The sequence below is a fragment of the Toxotes jaculatrix genome, chromosome 1 (assembly GCF_017976425.1).
Source record: "Toxotes jaculatrix isolate fToxJac2 chromosome 1, fToxJac2.pri, whole genome shotgun sequence".
Classification (NCBI taxonomy): Eukaryota; Metazoa; Chordata; class Actinopteri; family Toxotidae; genus Toxotes; species Toxotes jaculatrix.
In genome coordinates this window covers 27,201,197-27,223,887 of record NC_054394.1, presented here as the reverse complement: position 1 = coordinate 27,223,887, position 22,691 = coordinate 27,201,197, and the positions used below count along the sequence as shown (strand labels likewise).

Genomic DNA, 22,691 nt, shown 5'->3' with positions numbered 1-22,691 from the left:
ACACCAAATGTAATGGTTTCTTAAATTAAACTCCTCTCATATTATTGCAAATAGGACTAATGTTCAGGTAGCTGTTACCGGAGGGCAAGAAATACATCAGGAACGAGTGCCTTATTAAATCAAATTCACATAATACAATGGCACATGGTAAAAATGCTGAGCAGACTGTACTCTTTGTGTAATTAAATATTTCACATATTACAGATATTGTGCAATATTCTGAGTAATTTAAATGTTATTGCATAGCAGGTAAAATGTTCCAGTTTAATTCCTCCAATAAACATTGTACCAACAGGTTTCAGAGAGCTGCCACAGTCATCAGGGCTCACAGAACATGACTGAACCAAACCTACCTGGTGATACATTACTTTTAAGTCCCCCTCTTCTACATTATGTTTTAATATATGGTTTATAACAAGTTATAATATATATTTGTACACAGAGATGATGACATTTTTGAAATTTTATCAATGTACAGTGTTTGTGAACACGGATAACCTCCTTCTAAAAACTTGTTTTATATTAATACAACTATTTTACTATATTGAGTCCATACGTTTGATTTGTAACTCAACCAAACTTCATTAACATAGCACTTTATGTGCATCTTAGTCAAAGCAAAGGGATTCACAGCACAGCAAAAAAAAAAAAAAAAACCTCACTACTATGTAACTGTAATTTATAAACGTGTATACCTTGGGGTAGTTCAGTTTTTAACAGTGAAACATATTTTAGCTCTTTATATTCTATATTTTTGACATCTGTAGTTTAATGTTGTTAAAAGTACAATACTTCCCTCTGAAACGTAGTGGGCTCGAAGTTTGAGCATGGAATGTAAATGCTCAAGTAAAGTACATGTACTTAAGTTCAGTGCTTGTGCAAATATACCTGATTGCTTACTATCCACCTGTGAATGAGATAATATCACATCTTACATCCTTTTCTGCAGGAGCTTCGTTGAAATGCTAACCGCGCGTTCCCGGTTCCTCCTTCCCCTTCCTCTTAGTGCTGCGCGCTCCCGTCTCTCTGACATTCCGCCTGCTCTCACGTGTTTTCTGTGTATAAAAGGGTCCCAGTCTCTGCTCATCATGTCCAGTGTGTCACCAGACAAACGGAGAAAAATGGAGTCAGCACTGAACCAGCTGAAGAAGCACACTGTGGTGGTGGCAGACACGGGAGATTTCAACGGTAAAAAAAAAAAAAACAACCCTCCACGCTTTTATCACATGCTAATGTTAGCTGTTTAGCATGCTAACTAAGTTAATGTGAATGACCGCCGTGTCACTTAAATGTTAGCATACGTCTCACTCCTTTTGCTTCTAGCTAGCTAAATAACACGCTAACCAACTCCTATGGTGTTTTGCGTTTACCTTTTAACTACAAATTTTTACAGTCTCATAATCCGCTTACTTGTTATTAACGTTTCCTAATTTAGAAACAGGAGCTACTTTGCGTTAGCCGCGCTAGCAAAAACTAGCTAACTAACGTGAGAACACAAGTATTTTGTTTACATTAGCCTCCTATTAACCAACCAAACCACATAACATGAAAGTTATAGCTACAGCTGCACCTATTAAGCATGTGTACGTGGTGAAAGTGTAGACGATGCGGTGGCAAAGCTAACTGAGTTAACATGCAACAGGGAGTAATATTTGATTTTTCCTTCCTCGTTTGTCTCTTTCATGCCACAGGGGAAACGGTCATGTTTCTCAATGGGTCAGAATGAGGAACAGTGTGCAGTAACACTATTACAGTGTGATGCAAACCACACAGTTCCTCATGCACAGCTTGCAGACTCAGGATGACATGACAGAACTGGTTTGTGCCTCTGCAGCCAGGCGTGACAAACTGGAGAGCTGATAATGTTACTCAGACAACACAGCGGGAGTGGCTGGGGTTTGCATTAGGCCACTAATGTTTGTACAGCTTCAAATAACTATTTTTATTATCAGTTACTCTGCCAGATATTTTCTTGATTACCTGATTATTTGTCTGTAAATACAAGAAAAAAAAAACCTGTTTGAATTTCCCATAGACGAAGGTGATGTCTTCAGATTGTTCAAAACCCAAATATATTCAGGTCGCTGTCATGTATGGCAAAAAAAGAAAATTTTCACATCTGAGAAGAATCAGATGTTTTTACTCTCTGTTGACTAATCAGTGAACTTTCGAGCTCTAGTTTGCACAGACTTTTTTTTTTTTAATGTTAGTATTTCTTTTGTCAAACTGCACCTTTTGATAAATGAATGACACTGAGTCATGCATACAAGGGTTGGGCACAATAACACAAGCTGATGTTTAATTTAGTGCAGTCTAGCAGTGCTGCAAAATGATAAACACTTTTTTATGCAGTTAATTGTTTTAGGTCAGTCGTCAAGAAAAATAATATGCATTCTTTGATTCTGTTTTCTCAGAAGTGATTAATTTGAAGATGTCACATTGGACAGTGCTGATAGGTCTCCTGGCATTTCATTGACTAAACCAGTAATTAAAAACATAATTGGTGCATGAACTGAACATTAAAAGAATACTGTACATTTTTCTGCAAGTGTACAATCCAGTACAGCAACAGCACAAACAGAGCAGGACAATCAGAAGTTGCCAGCAAGTAACAAATACTTTTTCACATCGTGATATCCTACACAGCAACACCGTCTGTCACACAAGTCTGATTTACTCAGGGCATCTCTCAGCCACAGCAAATGTCTCTGTCAGCACTGTCAATGAAAAATCCGAGATGTCATGCACAGTTTGTGAGAGTGATAAGAATTCTGGTTACTCAAGAGCAACAAGCCATCGGTTTCACATTTCTGAGGACATCTTTTCAAAATGCACAGGTATTTGTAATCAAGGTTATACATCAGTGATGTAACATTTCTCGGGTTTCACTTGTTACAAGTTTAGACATGTTCAAATCAAGCAGCAGCACTTCTGTTTCACCTTAAAAATGCAAGAACATGGTCAAACATGGCGTAACGCCACAGGCTTGCTTCACTTGTGTAAGTTGGGGAATAAAGGTTCTCAGGAAAAGCCTTAACAGTGGCAGGGGGCTGAGGGTGCACTTTTGATTTTTTGCACAAGGCTGCTTGGTAAATAATTATCCTGCACAGTTATAGATGTTTTTTTGTTTAGTTAAGGTTTCTTATGAGATGAGATCTCATCAGGTTTTAAGTGAAATGTGAGATTTGTCACAGAGTTGTTTGCAACTGCTTGTATGCATACTAATATCACGTTTAGATTAAGGCAGCAATGTGACATATGATTGTTGAGTTTGGATTTTTGTTTGTTTTTGTTTCAGATTATTGAAACGTTAAACTGATTCTACAACAAACTGCCAAATTAAGTGACTTCAGATGTTGTAAAGCTAAAAGCTGTACTCGTCTGATATAATCTGGTCATTTACAATAACTATGCTGTGAGATTCATATAAATATAGTTGGTGAACATTCATGGTGAACTTATAAATTACTAAAAATGTGAAATCAGCATTCTCAACTACATATTTAAAAACTTGCACAGAAAAGTCTGAACTGCTAAACTTTTTATCATAACCTCAGACATTATCTTTGCCCAGTCGTCTGTAGAAATGGCCATGTGTAGACGCAGAGGCAATTTGGGATGGCTATTAAATTATGGAAAGCTTACAAAACTCTCCATATGGCAGGCAGACCAGACTCCACCTTTTGGGAATACCACTGTAATCAGCACTTTAAACGTGTAGTGTCTTCTTGAACTGTTGATCACGAGTATCCAGTGCAAAGCCACTGACCTACAGAAGGATCCAATTTTTTGCAGGGAATGTGAGAGACAACTGGCTACAGAACAGAGGCAGGCTTTGTTCTTAGCCTGAAGAGCTGGCAGCACAGACTGGACGCGGCTGCTACAATCGAGTGCTCGCACAAAAACCACTGTGCCCCATGAAAAGGCGGCTGCTGGTCATGCATACCAAATTAAAATCTGCAGTTCAGTTTTGTAAACTACAACAACGAGCCTGCTGCAGATCATAGACACTGTTCAACTCTTTCAGTCAATTTGTCATAACTTTTGTAAAGTATGGCAGTCTGATAATTCCCAGAAGCTTAGAATCAAGCTTTTGTAAGAATCAAAAGCTATTAAATCAATAATCATTGCCCTGCTTAAGCCTCTGTCTTCCCTAAGGGGATGTTAGACTGTGTACTCTTTAGATTTGACAAGAAGAAACACTGCTATCTATGTGACTCTCTTGAATCTGAATAGATTTTTTTAGAGAATGGTACAGAAATATATCTGTACAGTAGATGGCGCAATTTCTATTTGACAGCAGCAGTGTACATTGTAGATTCAGCATTCCATAGTTCTCTCTGTGACTCTTCCTGATGTTCTTCACTTAAACACAGACAAAAGCCATTTGAATGAATAAAGTCGAGGAAAATCTTGAATTATGGGATCTCAGCGAGAGACCTAGAATCACACCGATCTTTGAGGTTTAAGTGGCCTAGTTATGTTGTGCGAACTGTCAGAATAGACTACTGTGGGAATGTTTAAAATAGATGTGACTTTTTTTTCTAAGACTAGAATTAGAAACCAGATTGTATATTTTATTTTTCTTTTTACCTTTAACCTCAGTTTCTGAGACCTAAAAGAATCAAGTTTACAGGACATTTGCACTGTAATGCAAAATATAAATGCCACCTCTATCCCTTACCCCTCACATGTGTTGTGATGTGTTCATGTGCTTGATGAGATATTTGATATTCATAAGAATGATATCCAAAGTATAAAATATAGGCTGTGTGTTGTATGTGACTTGTCTTTGCTGTGTCTTCCCATGCTGCAGCCATTGATGAGTACAAGCCTCAAGATGCAACCACTAACCCATCTCTTATCCTGGCTGCTGCTAAGATGCCAGCCTACCAGCAGCTGTTGGATCAAGCTATTAAATACGGCATCGCCAAAGGCGGGTAAGAGGTTGTAAACATATAAGAGCTAAAATCAAACCGTTCTTTAGATTGCTGTGGCGGTCAAACCTAGATATAAACAGCTGTGAAGTACAAGTAATTTGCTAAAGAAACGGAACATTTTATGTGGTTTTGCAGATATTGCACAGTACACAATTCCTCTGTGCAACATGTTGACAAAGTTCCTTAATTTAGAGCAGGCGGTTAATACAATGTAAAGTCGTTTTGGCTTAAGCCTGAAGTTTGTGATGCATTGTAGTGAATGTAATTCCTAGACTCATGTGGTGGAGTGTGCTTGGAGATGGTCTCCACGCTTTAATTTTGAAGAAACGTTGTTTGGGGTTGTTACTTTTGTCAAACAACTCCAACCTGATGATCTGTCAAATTATTTGCAGCTTCAAGAAGAACAGCTTTAAGAACAGAAGAATAATATAATAACTACACAATGTCCATTTTCATGAAATTCCTTTTTTCCAGCATCACTCAGACAGTGAGATCACAGCTTTCATAATGTTTCCCTCTCTGTTCAGAACTGAAGAGGAGCAGGTAGCCAACACCATGGACAAGCTTTTCGTGACTTTCGGCATAGAGATTCTCAAGAAGGTTCCAGGCAGAGTCTCTACAGAGGTGGATGCCAGGTTCGTGCAAACAACATGTCACAAGGTGGTAATTATGACAGGAAACGTGTTCATTGTCTTGAACTTTTTAAAATAACACAGCAGACTGAGAAAAGCTTCTTGTGGTATTACTCAGGAGGCTAGACTTGTAGAAGTAAACAGACAACTGGTATTTGGAGACCATGTTTTTGGTTATGTCATCACCCTAGTATGGAAAACTTTTATGTTTATTTTTAATTTCTTAAGAGGCTTACAATTACTCCTTATATAATATATCGCCATCCACTGGGATACTGTATGTGTAGTACAATATACTTAAATCTGCACCTACAACATTATGTTTCATGTCTTTAAATTGGGGATGGAAATTTTAAACAATTCCCTTAATCAATGTAATTAAGCTGAAAAAAAAAAAAGCCAAAATAATTGTGCCTCCAAATAGAGTGTGGAGCTCATATTTGAGCTAAATTCTTAATGGCTGCTTTGTGTCACTTAACAGACTATCTTTCGATAAAGATGAAATGGTTACAAAGGCCCTTAGGCTCATTGCTCTGTATGAAGAGGCAGGCATCAGCAAGGACCGTGTGCTCATCAAGCTGTCATCAACATGGGAGGGGATCCAGGCTGGCAAGTAAGTGTGCAATTTTAGCTATGCTCGCCTGCTCTGTTTGAAATGTCAAGCAAAGGAAAGATGCATGTCTACATTTGGACATGACTGATTTGTTCAGATTTAATATATTTGTGTGTGTGGTTTTTTTTGTGCAGGGAGCTTGAGGAGAAGCACGGTGTTCATTGCAACATGACCCTGCTGTTCTCTTTTGCTCAGGCTGTGGCCTGTGCAGAAGGAAAGGTGACACTCATATCACCCTTCGTTGGACGCATCCTCGACTGGTACAAGGAGAATACAGACCGCAAAAGCTACGAGCCGCATGAAGACCCAGGTAATAAAGGCCACGCTGTTATGAATAATGCCAAGAAGCCTGCCTTCATGTGAATATAAGTCATAAGGAGAATTTGGTCATAGCATAAAACATGATAAGACATTGTTGAAAACAAGTTACTTCAAGTATTTTGACTTCTTTTATGAAAACAGTCTGATTTGTAGGATGTGTAACTCTTTTCAGATATCTGTCAGATGATCACAGGAGGCCTGGGACCAATTTTTAATTTAATAATAATGATAATAGTAATAAGGCCGGGACAAATTCTCAGTATTGTGATATATCATCTGTTATTACATTATCATTGTAGTGGCACCAAATCCGATCTCATGTGTGATACTGAATGCAGAGTTTTGTTAGTTCCTTCCTGCAGCCATTTGAAATCTGGTTTCAGCCTTTTGTCAAGTGTGGGTGTGCTTGAGGCTGATGACAGCAGTTGCCTATCATATCTGCACTTCTGATCTCCTTTTCTAAGAGCAATGTTTTCTCCAGCAGGTTATAGTTGACAGTTTGATAACACATCAGCGATTGCGGATCAGCTTTTCCTCAGAGGAAAATATTGTCATCAGAGAAATGCTGCTTTACCAGTGCTGCTCAAATATTCCACCAAGAGCAAATGAGATCTTCTTAGGCACCTACATGAGTTGAGATGGAGGGACTTCATATATGACATTCATATTTCACATAAATGGTATATAACATGATGGTGCCGTCCCTAGTGTGCTATTAATCTAGTCTGAGCAGGCAGGCGAAACTTAATCGTTCTTCACACCAAAGTTCCGAGGTTAATGAAAGTGGTTGACCTCGGGTATGAAGTCCCAGGATGGAAACAATTTTTTTTTATATAAAGCGTGCTGCCTCAGCTTTATACAGGATGCAGGGGAAAAGTAGAGCAGCAGCTTAAAGATGTTACACACTTTTCCATCACTACTGACATGTAGTCTATCCACACGGCAGAGCTTCACAGGAGCCTAATAAGCATAAATGTTATAACAAGTTGTTTGTGGAGTTTATCAGATAATTGATTAGAAAATAAAAAATTATTTAGGACCATAATAAACCTTGTGCTTTGTGTAGGATTCAGTCCTGAACTGTGATATTTTCAGACATATCACCCCACTCTGATTGACAGCTGAACACCAACTCAACACCCCCCACTTCAAGCCAATAAGAAAAGCGCTGAGGAAATGTTTAAGAAATCTCTGGAGAAATAACCACATCTGTTCTGACTTTGTGTGTGTGTGCATCTAAGATCCCATCACTCATAAGAATCTAAGCTGACTGAGAGTGTTCAGAGCTTTTTATACAAAACATTCACTCAACTGTCAAACAATGTGACTAGATTTTCATAACAGTGTTCATAATTCTGGGTGCACCACAGAGATGGTGTGCCTCCACATCTGCAGTGAGGTGCCTTTTCTCAAAACTCGATGGCGTGTGCTTATGACACATCCTTCAGTTTGAACTTGGATTGGTGTAACTTTAGTGTGAAAGTCAGGTCTGGCTGCTTCTTAGAAGTAGCCGTATCATGGCAGCTTGGTGAACTGGAGATGTTAGCGGGTTTGGTTTTTAATTTCACAGCTTGGGTTGTTTTGGGTTTTTTTTTTTTTTAAATATTTCTTCTCCTTCTTCTCCCAAGGTGTGCTGAGTGTGACCAAGATTTACAACTACTACAAGAAGTTTGGCTACAGCACGGTGGTGATGGGTGCCTCCTTCAGAAACACAGGGCAAGTGAAAGCCCTGGCAGGTTGTGACCTGCTCACCATCTCCCCTGGGCTGCTAGCAGAGCTCAGCCAGGATCACAGCTCTGTCACAGAGATGCTCAATGTGGAGAAAGGTACTGTCAAAATACAGACTGAACCCCAGAGTAAAGGTTTTGTCAAATAGTTGGATTGTAATTCTCACGTATGTTTATTATATTTCCGCATTAACCTTGATGGTTTTGTTTTCGCAGCCAAGGCCTGTGATCTGGAGAAGATCCACCTGGATGAGAAGGATTTCCGCTGGCAGCACAACGAGGACCGCATGGCTGTGGAGAAACTGTCAGACGGCATCCGCAAGTTCGCTGCTGACGCCATCAAGCTGGAGACCATGATCAAAGTAAGAGGCGTTGTGTTTTTTTATTTTTGGCAAATGTAGATGTTTCTGTGTGTGCATTTATACTAATGACACACTGTGTCTTTACAGCCAATATAGAGATGATTTCATTTATGCAGGATGTTTGCCAAGCTTTGAATTCTGACTCGTTTTTTTTTTTTTTTTTTTTTTTTTATTAATCACAGGAGAAAATGCTCAATGTGAAAAACGGCCAGTAATGGACAGATTTGGCATCTTCAGCCGCATTTTGACAGGACGTATAAGGAGTTAGGAGGTTGACTTCCTTGTCCCCAGACACCTGATAGGTGATCCAAAGCACCAGACGGCCTTTTCTCTCCTCACCTGACCAAACTCCAGGGACTTCCTGTAACAGGGACATCTTTCCTCTCTTAGGCTGGGACTGACTCTGTTCTCTGACCAAACATACATGGTGATTGAAGCTTATGTTGGTGTGAAGTTGTTGTAAAATAGTCTTATATTTACTAGAAACTTGACCAGAAAGGAAATGTCTTAACGAGTAGCGATCATGTGACTACTAGAAAGGACCACAGGCTCTTTTTGGCAGGAAAGGACCACAATTTTGCTACAGACTCTGGCAAAGAAAGACAATTGTACCATCATTCCTCAGAATATTACATTTTGCTCTTTGACTCAATAAACATCTCAGCCTTCACTGTTGTAGTTGTATTTGTTTTTGTTTTTGTTTTGTTTTTAAGCTGTGTGTTCTTTGTTAACACATTACCGAGTTATGAAAGGTGTCAGATACAAATACACTGCTTTTGCTGTGAACCCATACAGGACATTTTAAATAGCAGCTGTGCAGTGGATTTAGACTTCAATTATTCTTATCAGTTTCACCAAGTCCTCCTCTTGACGTGCAACTATTGTCATGCTGCCTCTTTCACAGTCTGTGGTCGAGCCAGTTTAACTCCATTCTGTCTCTGCCCAAATTTAGCTGAACTCCACCTTAACCTCCTAAGACATATATAAGAGGAAAACATGTACTGAAAGCTCTAGTACATGTTTGATGCTAGATGGGACCTCAAAATTAGGTGGGACTTTGAAACATTTGTGGCAGGTGGGTAACGGGGTTCATTTTTCTTCTGAGTTAGGAATGTTTGATTTCTCCTGTTTATTGCAGTTATTGGAGGTTTTAGTTGACAAAATTTTGTAATTTCAACAACAAAGCTGGAAGAGTTGGTCTGTTCTGATTGGTAAGTTTTACTACTTACAAAGATTTTACACGATTCTAGTTGAGTAACAACCTGATATTTACATTTTAAGCGCATATTTAGTGGTTTGTACAGAAATGCTTCTGATAATGTACTGGACTTACTCTTACAAGCTTTCTGATCCAGCAAACTTATAAATAAAGACTAAAAATGATAGTACAACAAAGTTTAATAGAATAAAAGATAAGGAGAGAGGAGTTAATCTTCCTCCCTAAATGTTTGGTTGAAAGCTTTCATTGCACGACAGTCAGTCATTCTCCTGAAGTGCGTTACAGTTCCAGTTTTGAACCTGTTTTGGAAATCGTTTTCTCTGAGAACAAAAGTAAAAGATCTGGGCTGTGCAGCGCTGTAATAACAAAAGTATTCAAACCATTTCTTCTCATAACATTGGACTATTTTACCCTTTTACTCACACTGTATAATATATATATATAATATAACTGTGATAGCACTGCTTCATGAGGTGTCAAAATTAATTAAAATCACTGCTAATATACTGTGGGCCTCTGTTGCGTTGTCGCCAGCCTTATCTAATGTAAACAAAGATAAACACTAGAAATGTAAAAACTACAGTGTTTGTACTGGACTTATTTTTCTAGAAATGGAAGATGGATGGTTTGTTTTTGGCTCTAGAGTCTTGATTTTAATTATTTTACCTGAATATTTTTACCTAAGGTAGAGGTGTGTCTAAATTAATCTTTTAAAATAATCTTCAGTGGAAAGTGTCTTTTGTGCCATTCACACCTCAGGACCCCGCAGCATCGGCCCTGTTTCTCCTTTGGGTAATAAAGGCATGTGTAATGTAACATACTATTATTAATCTATATTTGTAAATCATAAAAGAAAACAGAAAAAAGTTATTTATAGAGCGATTGAGAGCTGAGGTTGTATTTAAAATGTAGGGTTTAACCAATCGACTGCCTCTGTGCACCACAAAAATCAGGGCTTTTACTCCTGAAGTGGACAAATAATGTTTGTGATGAAACGCTAGAAAACAGCTAATAAAATGTACGAAAAGTATAGAAATATGACCACAAAGCCTTGAAGTGGATAAATAACATTTGTAGAAAAATGCTAAAAAAAAAATTGAAACAGAGCCTTTGTTGCAACAGAAACACTGCTATTATATGTGCTCATACATAATCTCTTGTTGTATGTCCTGTATATTTTAATGTATTTTTGTTCCATTAATTTCTATTTCTGTTGAATCACTTGCCCTGTGACTTCTGCCTTCACCAATAAAAGTAGCATAGAATAAAAGAACAACAAAAACGATAATAATTTAATGAGGTATTATATCAAGAATCATGGTGGTTCAGACTGGAATCAGTCAACTGGAATCCGTTGAGTGACGGATCACTCAACAAGGCGGTCCACATAATCAGAGAGGCTCTCATTTTGTTGTGCAAGCTTTCAAACTCACACTGCTTTTCAACTCTCATTCCTAACACGCACCTTTGCAATGCAGCCCACTCCACCCCCACAGACATTAACATCTAGTTTTATGTGAATTTTTAATATTTATTTAAATGTTGTGTTAGCACGTAGCACACACCATACCAGAGGTGCTGGTTCCTGTCTGCTATGCCCTTCACATCAGTCAATGCTTGTTGCTCATCTTCCTCACTTTATTAACACCCTTGTCACACCACAGTCCTTCTCAAACACATCAATCAACAGCCCTGCGTCAGGAAGTGTCAAGACTCATTATGCTGGGTAGGTCATAGATTACACTGATGAACTGGAAATACATGTGAATTGCTTAAAAAGACCTATTATACATGTCTGCTCATTGATGCTCAGTTTGTTCTGTCTTTGTGTTTCCTAAAGGTTCCAACATCCTGTCTGAGTGAGGAGCTGAGATGCTGCACAGATTCAGACTGAGGATCCTGCTGCAGAGCCTGACTCTGTTCCTGTTAGGTCCACCCTGTGAAGGCTCCTCTCTGGGGCTGACAGTCCACGTTGTGCCCCTGGAAAGCGATGGAGGGAAAACGGTAGACAACATTCTTCTCCTCCTAAAACGTTTCTCAAGGTGTCTTCAAGTCCAAACTCTTTAGCACTGGCAGATAGTCCTTGTTATACACTTCCAGTCTTGCATTTCTGTTATATATTGAGGGCTTTGAGGCATCTGAGGTAAAGCAGTAAATTAATACAAACTGTTTTTCCACTGTTTGAAAGTTTCAGTGAGTTTAAAGTAATGATTTCAATCCTCAGCATTAACTCATTTTTACCTCTGTAGTAGAACTTTACAGGTATTTCTAATAATTTCCACTGTGATTTTTGTTTCTCTGTGAACCTAATATTCCTTAAAATAACATTATCGCTAAAGCCTATAAAAAGAGCTTCAGGGATTCATTAAAATATTAAAAAATATATATTTATTTTACATTCATTTTTTAATCCCTCTCAACTCTCTTCATTTTTCTTACTTATAAGACAGGAACCACTTGTTAAGCAACTTATATCCAAAAACCCACTCACAGTATGGTCTTTGTCTTTTCCACTGAATAAGTGACTCAGAACCTTTGATTAATTTAACTTAGAAAAATAAATTGAGCACCCTTCATTGTGTAATTAAGTAAGATTTATTGTCATCTATATTAATTCATTATTTAATCCTCATATTAAATCTATTAATATCCCTGTGAACTATGTACAAAACAGAAAAAAGTCCTTAAGTGATGCCAGCATCAATCCACTATTTAATCCCTTAACATCTACGAATACTAGCCCTTACTTTTGTATGTAATGTGCCACTGTGAGCTACATAATAAAGACTGCAAATGTCTGTGAATTGTTAGTGAGTCAGGACAGACTGAGCTCACCCTGTTGTGGGTTCTTGATCCTCGGCTGAAATCACTCAGCTCAGTCATAAAACCAGTCACTGCACATGAAACGGAGTTTGTCATTTTGTGGCTTTGCTTCTTGCAGGTGCGGGCTCATTTCAGTGCCATCGCTCCCAGTCCCTGTCCAGCTTTGACTGGACTGTGTGCTGTAGGGGAGGACTGTCTAGTCCACCCTACCTCCTTACCTTTCAATGGCACCAAACCCACTCCTGGTTGGTGTGTCCGCCAATGGCAGAAAACTGTCCCCAGTAATTACAAGGCCTCCATCAGTTTAGGGTATGAGACCTGCATACACCATACTTCTTATAGTCATCATTTAATAACCACTGTTTTTCATTTTTTGGGGGTCAAACATGCAAGGGAATCTATTTAAACTGTTTACGACAAGAGTCTTTGTTCTATCACCGTTTGTGCGTCATTCTTTGCCTAAATAACTCCTGAGAAAATTGCAGGCTTGACATTGTTCTTTGTTCAGGTGAGGTGACGGCACTGTGCACTGTGCTTGCAGCAAGTTCTTCAAGCTTCTATTCTGTCTGTTGTACTTAACATTTGTCTTCTTTCAATGATCTAGTTTGTTATTTTGCTTTATTTAATGAGGCATTTGATGTGATGGTTTGAATCAGGCTACCTCAAGTGCTTCAGCTACTTTTTCTTCAATGTTTAGGTCCAACAGAGAAATTTATGTATCAATGAAAGCAGGACCAACGGTTCGGGCAAACAGTGGGAGACTCAATCAGCCTGCTTATGTTGCTCTCCCTCCACCACTAAGGTAAAGTCCAGATACATACAGAAACACACTCATTCAGATTACCTCATTCAGACATTATCCTCATCTTTGTAAATAGTCAAGGCTTAGTTCAACAGTAAATGTAGTTACTCACTTTCTTGCAGAAAGTTAACTTGATGAGACAAATGATACCACTTTCATGTATATACAGTAAATATACTACCAGCAGACCAGCTGAGCCTTGTATGAATATTACAAACGGGGGGAAATAACCGACCTGGCTTGGTCCACACGTAACAAAATCTGGCCTCCACCACCTCTAAAGTTCTATTACCATGTATCTTGTTTGTTCAATACATACAAAACCCAAAATGTGTAAACAACAATTGGGCGGCTTCTATGTGTCAGACCATGTCTGTCCAGAACCAGTTGCCAGGAAACTAGTAGAGACTCCAGGAAGTTACTGGCCCCAGCCAAGAAATAGCCACCAGCAACTCACCTATAACTGTAATACCTTACGACTTGTTTTTCAGTTGTACAGATTTACCATATCTACTTTCGCTTTCTCCTTTGTTGTGCCCGTATTTGTGATTTGTGGACGTGATTATCTCTTTGTTGCTGACTCTCTTTCTGCTGTGGGATCAGGGCTCGTGTGAACTGCCCCCACCACTTCTATCTGTCTGTGAAAGACCTGGATGGGGACAGGGTGCGATGTCGCTTTGCCCAGCCTGATCAGGGAGAGTGTGTCAGCTGCACTCAGCACTCCTTTATAGAACTGGATGAGGTGAGTCCAACAATTAGTGTGACTTTTGTCAAATCTTTAAAAAAAAAAAAAAACTATATTGAATTTTTCTGGGCAGTCAACTAAACTTTCTTTTCTGTTAGAAAAATCTTTTTACTTTATAGAAGATGAGTCTTGTTACTTTATTTCATCTTTTATGTGTCATGAACAAAAATTTAAAACTGGAAAAACTGAAAATGCAGCTTCTTCCTCTACTGGAAATAATATTCAGTATAAAGTTGTATTTGCAGTATTTGATATGGTATGTGTAAAGGTATATGATATGAGCAGAGGTGGAATAAGTACTCAGATCCTTTACTTCCATAAAGGTATCACAAGTGCAGGCTTATTTACTCTGTTAGAAGAGCAAATTTTGAATTCAGGTTGTACTTAAATTAGAGTATAATTAGCAACATTTACTTATATTTAAATAGGTAAAAGTAGTCGATACAAAATTTCCTAATTGATGGTGTTATAATATGTACAATTATTTGATTATTATTGCTGAATCATGAACTTGTCCTGTTGCAGTTGGCCAAGACAGTTAATTTGAATTAATTTATATCTCAAACAAATACCCGGATTTTTGAGACTCATCATATGTTTTGTATATAAAATTTTATCTGGAAAGTAACTAGTAACTACAGCTGTCAGTGGACATAAATCCATATTCTTTTGCTGAGGTGGGTACATCTAACTTTTAACCAAAAGTTTCCTTTTGGCTGGGACTCTTTTCAAAGTAAATAGCAACATAGCCCAGTGGCTCTTCAAGTGACCTCATCAAACAGTTGGTGAAGTGTCAGAGCGAAACAGAAACTTTGCCCGTACCAGAGATTACAACGTATTAAGCTGCCTCCATAATGAAGGAGAACAAGATTAGCAATTACTGTTTACTGAGAAGAGCAAGTCAGGAATGTGAGGCGAGGGTCCTTAATCAGCCAGTGAATTATGGCATTCTACCAGAGGTAGACAGCAGCAATCAATAAATCTTGATGATATTTTGCAAACCAGTGCTCAACAGTGAGTTTACTTCCTTGCCTCACTGCACAGTTAGATTATGTATAAGGTTAAAGCTAGAAGTTAAGTTATGCTGAACCACGAGGAACCTGCCTTTCCAAAAATAAAAATTCCAGTTCCTTTGAATAGCCTGTTGACCTTGTTGTAGATCTTGATGATTTAAATTATTTCTGCAGTCCACATTAGTTCTGTTTATGTCCATAATGTGAAAACTCCTGGTGTGTCCACAAGTGGCAGGAAACTGTCTCCAGTAATCACAGTGGCTCCATCTATTTAGGGTATGAGACCTTCCTATACTGTCTGGACTTTGAACGTCATCTGAAATTCATCATTCTTTTGCATCCACACTTTTTTCTGGACTAATCTTTATACAGAACAAGAGTGACCACTCTATTTTTCACCTTTTACTGTCACTGTATTTTCCAGTCCACTCCTCTAAAGTTTGTTGACTTGGAGCTGAGGCTGCAAAGACCTGGAGGTGCTGTGGCACATAACAATAAAAAAAAAGAACAAAAACAATAGCATGACTGCCCAGAAACTATAGCACATTTATTTTGAAAAACCCGCAGACCTCTGCTCAATGAAAACTTAACATTGTTCTGTTTGGCTAAACTCTTTTACCAGGAGAAATGTATGTTGACGTTCACTGGAAATGCACCAGCAGGACAGTATTTCATCTACCTGATGGCAGAGGACCTGATTCCTGAGCCCAAAACAAGCCAAGCCACAGACAACACACCCCTCAGCTCTGTCCCTGTGCACCTCTCTCTCACTGGTAAGTCTGTCAATCAGATAATCAATCAAATAACATTTATAAATGTTGCTTGTGTGTTATTAAGTACCGTGAACCAAACATGTAGACATACAATAGAGATAATTAACTACGGCCTGTTAAAACATGAAACAGCATGGTTAACGAATATTTTGAGTTTAGATTGTGTCTCAATCTTAGTCCTTCCTTTTATAGTTTATCTCCTGGTCTCAGTTGCAATTTGAAGTTATAGGAACGTCTCTTATCATCCCTCCTTCCAGTGGAGGAGTCAACTTCCAGCTGCATTGCTGAACCTGTGGCAACAGGTGAGACTCCCATCAAGGACTCCACGCTGTTTGTTCTGCCGTACCAAGAGACCAAATTCAGCATCAGCTTCATGTCACAGCTCGAGAGGTGCGTCCTGCAAAGGGCCTTTTGATGAAATCTAAACTGATGTTGTCTGTGTTTGCATATGAAAAACACGGTTGTACACACTGGTTTACAACTTATCCTGGTGTATTGTTGATCAAGACTGCATTTCCTGAAGACTCCTAAACATGTAACTACGTAAAATGTCAGAAAATTGTGAGAAAGGTCCATCCTATCTTCCCAGAGCTCCATTTGCATTTTCTGCATCTTGTTTTGTCTAATGAACAGTCCAGAACATATACAGTATACAATCATAAAAGACAATGGAATCCAGAAAAAAATCACATTTTGACATAGTCATCTTAAAAGTATACTCTAAATAATCAATTTTTAAAATAGTTGGTGAACATTTTTCTGTCAAACTGATCATGGTAGCTCTATATATGTAACACAACAAAAAAGGCTAATTTAGGTTTATCCAGTGTGACTACATGGTTAGCACAAGGGATATCCACCTTACATTGTGTGAATACAGTACTATCAGGCACAATAATTTAAGTCACCTGTACAGGTTAATGAGGGGTGCACAGGGTCTTTGAGCAAAGCTGTTACGAATGTTGAAATCAAAATTTTGTCTCTATGTTTGCAGTGTTTCAGAAGTAGTGGTGGTTGGTCCCCCTGAACTCTACAGGACTGACTTCAAATCAGTCGGCCCCCTGTCAACAATGACCATGGCCTGGGTCCGCTCTGAAAACAAACTGGCCCGCCTTTTGCCCATCTGCTTTGCTGCAAATACCATGAGGTAATTGTTTCACACCCTTGGTCCCACGTGAGCAGAGGGAAAGCAGGACGACACTTGTAAAAAACCAAAAAAAAACAAAACATTATTCTATAATTGTAACAAGTTACTTCATCAAACCTGTACTCAGTGGTGCACTATCTGAACTGAACCTTTTCTGATTATGTACAGTTACTTTTAGTTATACTTTTGTAAAAATCTGAACCAGAATCCTTATTTTACTACATGTGACATTTTCCTTTGTTTTTTATACAATGCAGTGACTTTAGAAAGTGTTCAGACCTCCAAACATAAAACTCACATTGTGTACATGTAAAAACATGTAACTATGGGGCATCCTGGTTGCTTATGGGTTAAGATACATACCATTCAACTGCAAAGTCCTCAGTTTGATTCTGACAGGGGACCTTTTTGTTCCATCTCATATCCCTTCTTCTCTCCCTCCTTTCCTTTATCTATACATGTTTTGGATAGGTGACAACAGCAACTACATAATAGACAGTAACAGGCACACCTGCTTGCACTGCCAGTCAAGTGTCCACATTTTGAATAGAGAACATTAGTACATGAATATCTCATTTGTATTTCTTGTCTTTCCAGTTTGCAGTCAGAGGCCAGATGCGTGTGGCTGTACCAAAGTAAGACCTGCAGCTTTGGAGAAACATCATAAGAATGCTAGTTATGCTTAGCTCTAGCTCACAATGCACCACTCCTAACCACACAACATAGTAAAAAAAAAATAAAATGTGCCTTTCTTAATTTTTGCAGGGGAAATGGGAGCACTGCCTGCTGGAACAGGTCAAGAAAATATTTCACCTTGCCACATTCAACGGTTGTTTGTGCGATTCAAATTTTGAGTGTACTAATTATGAGTGTAAGAATTTATTAATAATCTAAGAATCTGTCTGTCTGCAGAGCTGAAGTGTGAGAAGACAGAGATGACTCTGGTGCTCCCTGTCGCCTCCCTGACTAACATCAACGTGAGCGAATTGCAGCTCAACAGCCCCACCTGTCCCGTCGCCTACAACAGCACACACCTGACTGCACACATTTTCTTGAATGGCTGTGGCACCAAGACTGTGGTAACATGCTCCACTTTCCTATCTTTCTGTCTTTCTTCATTTCATATTTTTGTCTTATACTCAAAATATTTTCAACTCATCCTGATTTCAATTTTAAAATACTAAAAAGACTTCATGAATATTGTGAGATTTGTAGTTTTTATTATTTTGGCATTGTACCCCAGCACTTTTCAGAAATTGAAAAGTGCTACAATTTCTAGATGGTACAGTAGATGTTGAGCTGCAACTAACAATTATTTTTAATATTGATTAAACTGCAGAATATTTTTTGATTAATTGAAGAAATTATTAATTGATTATATCAAAAATAGTTGCCAATTAATTTCTGACTATCAGTTTAATTGGATACTTCCAGTTACAGGTGATTTTGTCCCAAATTGAAATTCATGAATAAAACTTTATTAGTTTCATGCTGTGTAGTTTATCACAGGACTACTTAAAGAGTAACTTAATAGCACCTGAAAAGCTTGTCTTACAGACTAGAGACGACATTAAAATAATGCTTTTCAGTCTGGAGTTATTCATTAAATCTTTACTTCTAACTTGTCACTGATAGATTATTCAGCTGAATGTCATTTCCGGCCTTATACTTCTTCATCCTCTCCTGTTTTCCAGCATTCTGGTTCAGAACTCGTTTACACCAACACCTTGCGAAGTGTGCGTCCCTTCACTATGGTCAGCCGCCAGCCCACCCTCATCCTCCCTCTGGCCTGCCGGTTCCCTGAAACCCAGGTCAAGGGACCACAGTACAAGATCGGCATGCCCACAGAGAAGGAGACCTTTGGTAAGTTTAGGTTTTGGATAGAATTTCACTTCCCAGGAGAGGGGCCCCTGGGAAAATTCACACGCATTCCCAAGTTCCGCTCCCTGCACATCTTGCCAGAAAGAGTGCGTCGAGAGGTGGAATCACCATCAGGGATCATCATCACCTCCAAAAGCACCTCCAACATCTCTACTAACAGCACCTCGTCTAGTGGGGCCATCGGGTCCAAGATTGAGCAGCTGGACCTCCATGTGATGTCCAACTGCAGCATAAATCGAGCCGAGCTCTTAGTGAGCAATTGTATTGAGTCTGAGACGGAGGACTTTGCAGAGACCAACCCCATTCTGGAGCAAGGGTTAGTTACTATTGACTTGTTTCCTGTAATAGTTTGAGGTTGTCGTTTTGAAAAGGACAGATACTATATGAAGTGATGTGAAAGAAATACTGGCTCTGTTTTAGCTGCAGACGTCACCCCTGAATTTGAAGCATCTCATATAAATAAATTCTAATGGTTTTCTCACTCTTTCTCTTTAAGGTGTGCAACTTCCAACAGCACATTAGAGATTGTTACAACACTGAGCAACTCCAAAGTTTACCGCCTTGATTTGAGCAACCTGGAGGCCAAAGGATCAATGGTCTGTGTCTCAATGCATTTTCAATGCACTTCTCTTCTTCTGCCAAAGCAAAAAATCAATTTTCCATACAGACTTTTGAGGTGACTGAAAAGTTAGGGAACCACTATCTGACACTGCCCTTCAAAATTGAAAGTGTAGTCATAGACATCTGTCCGAGCTGTTTCAGATAGCTTAAATGAAGCTCGCTCTCATCAACATCCTGTAGAGATTTTCTCAGTACCACCTTGGCCAACATGAGCTCCGTACTCAAAGACCCTTGGGTTAGGTTTATGACCAAATATCTGCAAAAGTAATGACATTCCCATCAGCCTCAACTGTACCATGAGACGATTTCCAGTTCTTCAATTTCCATCTTTGTCAAAAAGTGCTTAAATGTACAGTTCTAGCATTCTGTCAACCAGTAAGTCACATCTTTTAGGGACCGTCTTTCAAGTAACTAGTTCTAGTCCTCACGACTCACATCCTTTAGTTATTGAAGTCACGTTGTGAAGTTATGAAGTGTTTTAGAACTGTCTGTCCACACAGCTAATTGTATATACTTATTTTGTGTTTTGCAGATGTACATCCAGTGCACCGTCAATCTGTGCATCACCACCATGCCCTCTGAGACATGCCCCGATCTGTGTACCCGCTCCATCAGTCACAGAGCACTAATTAACAGTGTGTTCACCAAAACCTACACCATCCGCTCAGGACCCGTTAGCCTTGTGGTCACCACTCCTGCACCATCCACAACTACACCTGTCAACACTGCTACAACCACTACTAAATCAGTTGCAACTACTGCTTCTTCTTCTATTACAAGTGTCACAGTTGCCCAGAACAGCACCACCTCACATGGTAAAATATTATCTTCTAAACAAGCCTCAGTCTTGTTTTTTTTTTAGATAGTGGCAATTCATGAAGTGAAATGTCAGTCTAAAGACCTGAAAATTACATTGTTAATTGGTGAATTTACGTTTGTAAAGTAAATCTGCAAGCTAAGCTAATGTTCATTGTCTTCATACAAGTTTCCTGTGATGGTTGTTTTATTTTGGAGGAAAATACTGAGCACTGGCTTATGTCAAACTATTTGATTTTAATTACCATCTGCAGAGCTGGTTAGAGGCAGGAACAAACTAAACAACTGTTTTGGACCACACAGTCACCAGCAGCATTAAAAAAAAGGGCAAATTAGAAATGCCTGTTTCAGGGACTACTTTGATTTCTATAATTCATATTCATACTTTTGAGCTATTTCTTTTTTTTTAATATAATTTAAGTATTGATTCAAGTTATATTATCTTATTTTTAATGTCTGTCACTTTTTCCAGTTTAAGATATGCATTTACAAACACACACTGTGACCTCTCCTCTCTCCTCTTGCAGCTCCAGAACAGACCTCATCCATGGCAGCAGGAGTGATTTTAACAACAATCAGCATCTTTCTTCAAAACATCTTTCTTTACTGAACATGCTGCTGATTGATGAGCTATCATAACATGGAGCACTACATTTTCCTGTTTGGAACATTTGAAGATTTAATCCCACGCATGAATTCCCACAATTCCACTGTGTATTCTAAGTTTTATCAGAGAATCAAATTAAAGCCAGAGCACACTATATTACCGTAAAAAAAAAAGGATTTATTGCACTGCTCTAGAGCGCTAGTAATGGCAGGATGCAATAAAATATTGTTCCTAAAATGAGGCTTTATTTATTTATTTGATTTGCTCATTTGAGGAGACACCAACATTGACCACGGTCCATGGGGACTTTGTTGCATGTCACTCTGCCTCTCTTTCCCCTCATGTCCTGACAGCATGTCTTAAAAAAATACTTCTAATGCAAAGTAAGAATAATTTACTCATACGAAAAAATGATGATAAGTTCATGAACGTTGTGGGGGAAAATAATTGCTGTATTTGAAAATTCAAAATTATTTAAGATGATATAAGTGTTTAATCAAGCAGACACTCTGACCCACTAAGCCTAGGATCCAATCTGAGCACTTGTCTAAGACCAAAACAACCTGTTTGAGACAGAAAAATTGAGTTGAGTGATGTGCACCTATTGTACTTAAATTTTAGGGTAACAAAGAAAAATATTTTTTTTCTGTAGCATATCAAATCAAATCAGGCTTTATTATCACTTTAGTCACTTTGCTGTACATACAACATATTGGTATAATATGAATTGATTATTAAACAGATTATTACACTTGAAATATGAAAATGAAGTTTTATGTTTATTAATCTGTGTTGTTACAACTGTGCTGGGTGATGATCAATTCGTTATTCATTTCTCTCCTTAACATCAGTGGAAAGTTGGAAAACAACAGTGAATTCATTTGATTGGATATTTTGTATGTAAGGTTGGTTGGTTGTATGGTTGGATATTTGTATGAGTACTGACCTCTCCTGGTGCTGTACCAGTGCATTTACTTAAGTGCTGTTTTAAGTCCAAACTGGACGTACTTTGGCTCTAAGAACTGGTTGAACTACCAATCAGGCAAATCAGGTAAAAAAAAAAAATCAAACTGCCCGGAGGCCCTGAACCCCAGTCAAAACCCCAAAGATATTACATTAAAGCCTATCTTCATGGACGTTATAATGTTTAGTTTATGTTAAGACTGCTGTAGTTCAACATTATGGTAATTTTGGAGGCTGCAGTTTGTGCTGTTGTATTGTGTTGCATAATTCGGACGGGTGTTTCTATTATTTTGTCCACCCCATTTATATCAGTGAGGTAGGCTAAATAACAGTAACACCTGTGCTGTGCAAAACAAATAAAGAGAACTGCAAACTACATCCTCCAAAATGATCATACAGTGGAATTCAACACCAAACCCATTCAATAAAAACTGAACATTACAACCTTTACAAAATGAGCATTTATTGCAGGACTTTTTTTTTTTTTTTTTTTTTTTTTACTAGAGTGCATTAGTTTTACCAAATAAACTGACAATTTAGTGTATAATCTTATTTAGGAAGCTGGCACCAGTGAAATGCTGGCTTCTTTTTTTTTTTTTTTTTTTTAGTTAAAATTAGTTTTCTGTCAATTGTGTAATTATGCTGTGGAGGCCTGGCTGGTTTCTGGGTGCCTGGGGAAATAATGA

General features: G+C 38.5%; 2 protein-coding genes across 4 annotated transcripts; both read left to right on the top strand.

Moving 5' to 3' along the window:
* Positions 1–1,015: 1,015 nt before the first annotated feature.
* taldo1 (transaldolase 1) lies at positions 1,016–9,265 on the top strand. The gene is made up of 8 exons (XM_041033005.1): positions 1,016–1,188; positions 4,817–4,940; positions 5,468–5,575; positions 6,054–6,185; positions 6,320–6,495; positions 8,135–8,332; positions 8,450–8,595; positions 8,778–9,265. Exons 1-8 carry the CDS (start codon positions 1,089–1,091, stop codon positions 8,808–8,810), a joined length of 1,017 nt encoding a protein of 338 aa, XP_040888939.1. The 5' UTR covers positions 1,016–1,088; the 3' UTR covers positions 8,811–9,265.
* Positions 9,266–9,590: 325 nt separating this feature from the next.
* LOC121178689 lies at positions 9,591–21,800 on the top strand. 3 transcript variants are annotated; one of them, XM_041032977.1, is made up of 16 exons: positions 9,591–9,670; positions 11,479–11,540; positions 11,655–11,818; positions 12,756–12,946; positions 13,335–13,439; positions 14,043–14,181; positions 15,820–15,970; positions 16,228–16,360; positions 16,965–17,117; positions 17,715–17,752; positions 17,883–17,912; positions 18,030–18,196; positions 18,812–19,314; positions 19,495–19,594; positions 20,152–20,434; positions 20,963–21,800. In XM_041032977.1, the coding sequence occupies exons 3-16, from the start codon at positions 11,687–11,689 to the stop codon at positions 21,043–21,045; spliced, it is 2,208 nt and encodes a 735-aa protein (XP_040888911.1). In that variant the 5' UTR covers positions 9,591–9,670; positions 11,479–11,540; positions 11,655–11,686; the 3' UTR covers positions 21,046–21,800. The 3 variants fall into 3 exon arrangements, with proteins under 3 accessions (XP_040888911.1, XP_040888927.1, XP_040888919.1); XM_041032985.1 differs by lacking the exon at positions 9,591–9,670 and adding an exon at positions 9,687–9,806; XM_041032993.1 differs by lacking the exon at positions 11,479–11,540 and having other exon boundaries at positions 9,600–9,670.
* The last annotated feature ends 891 nt before the right edge of the window (positions 21,801–22,691 follow it).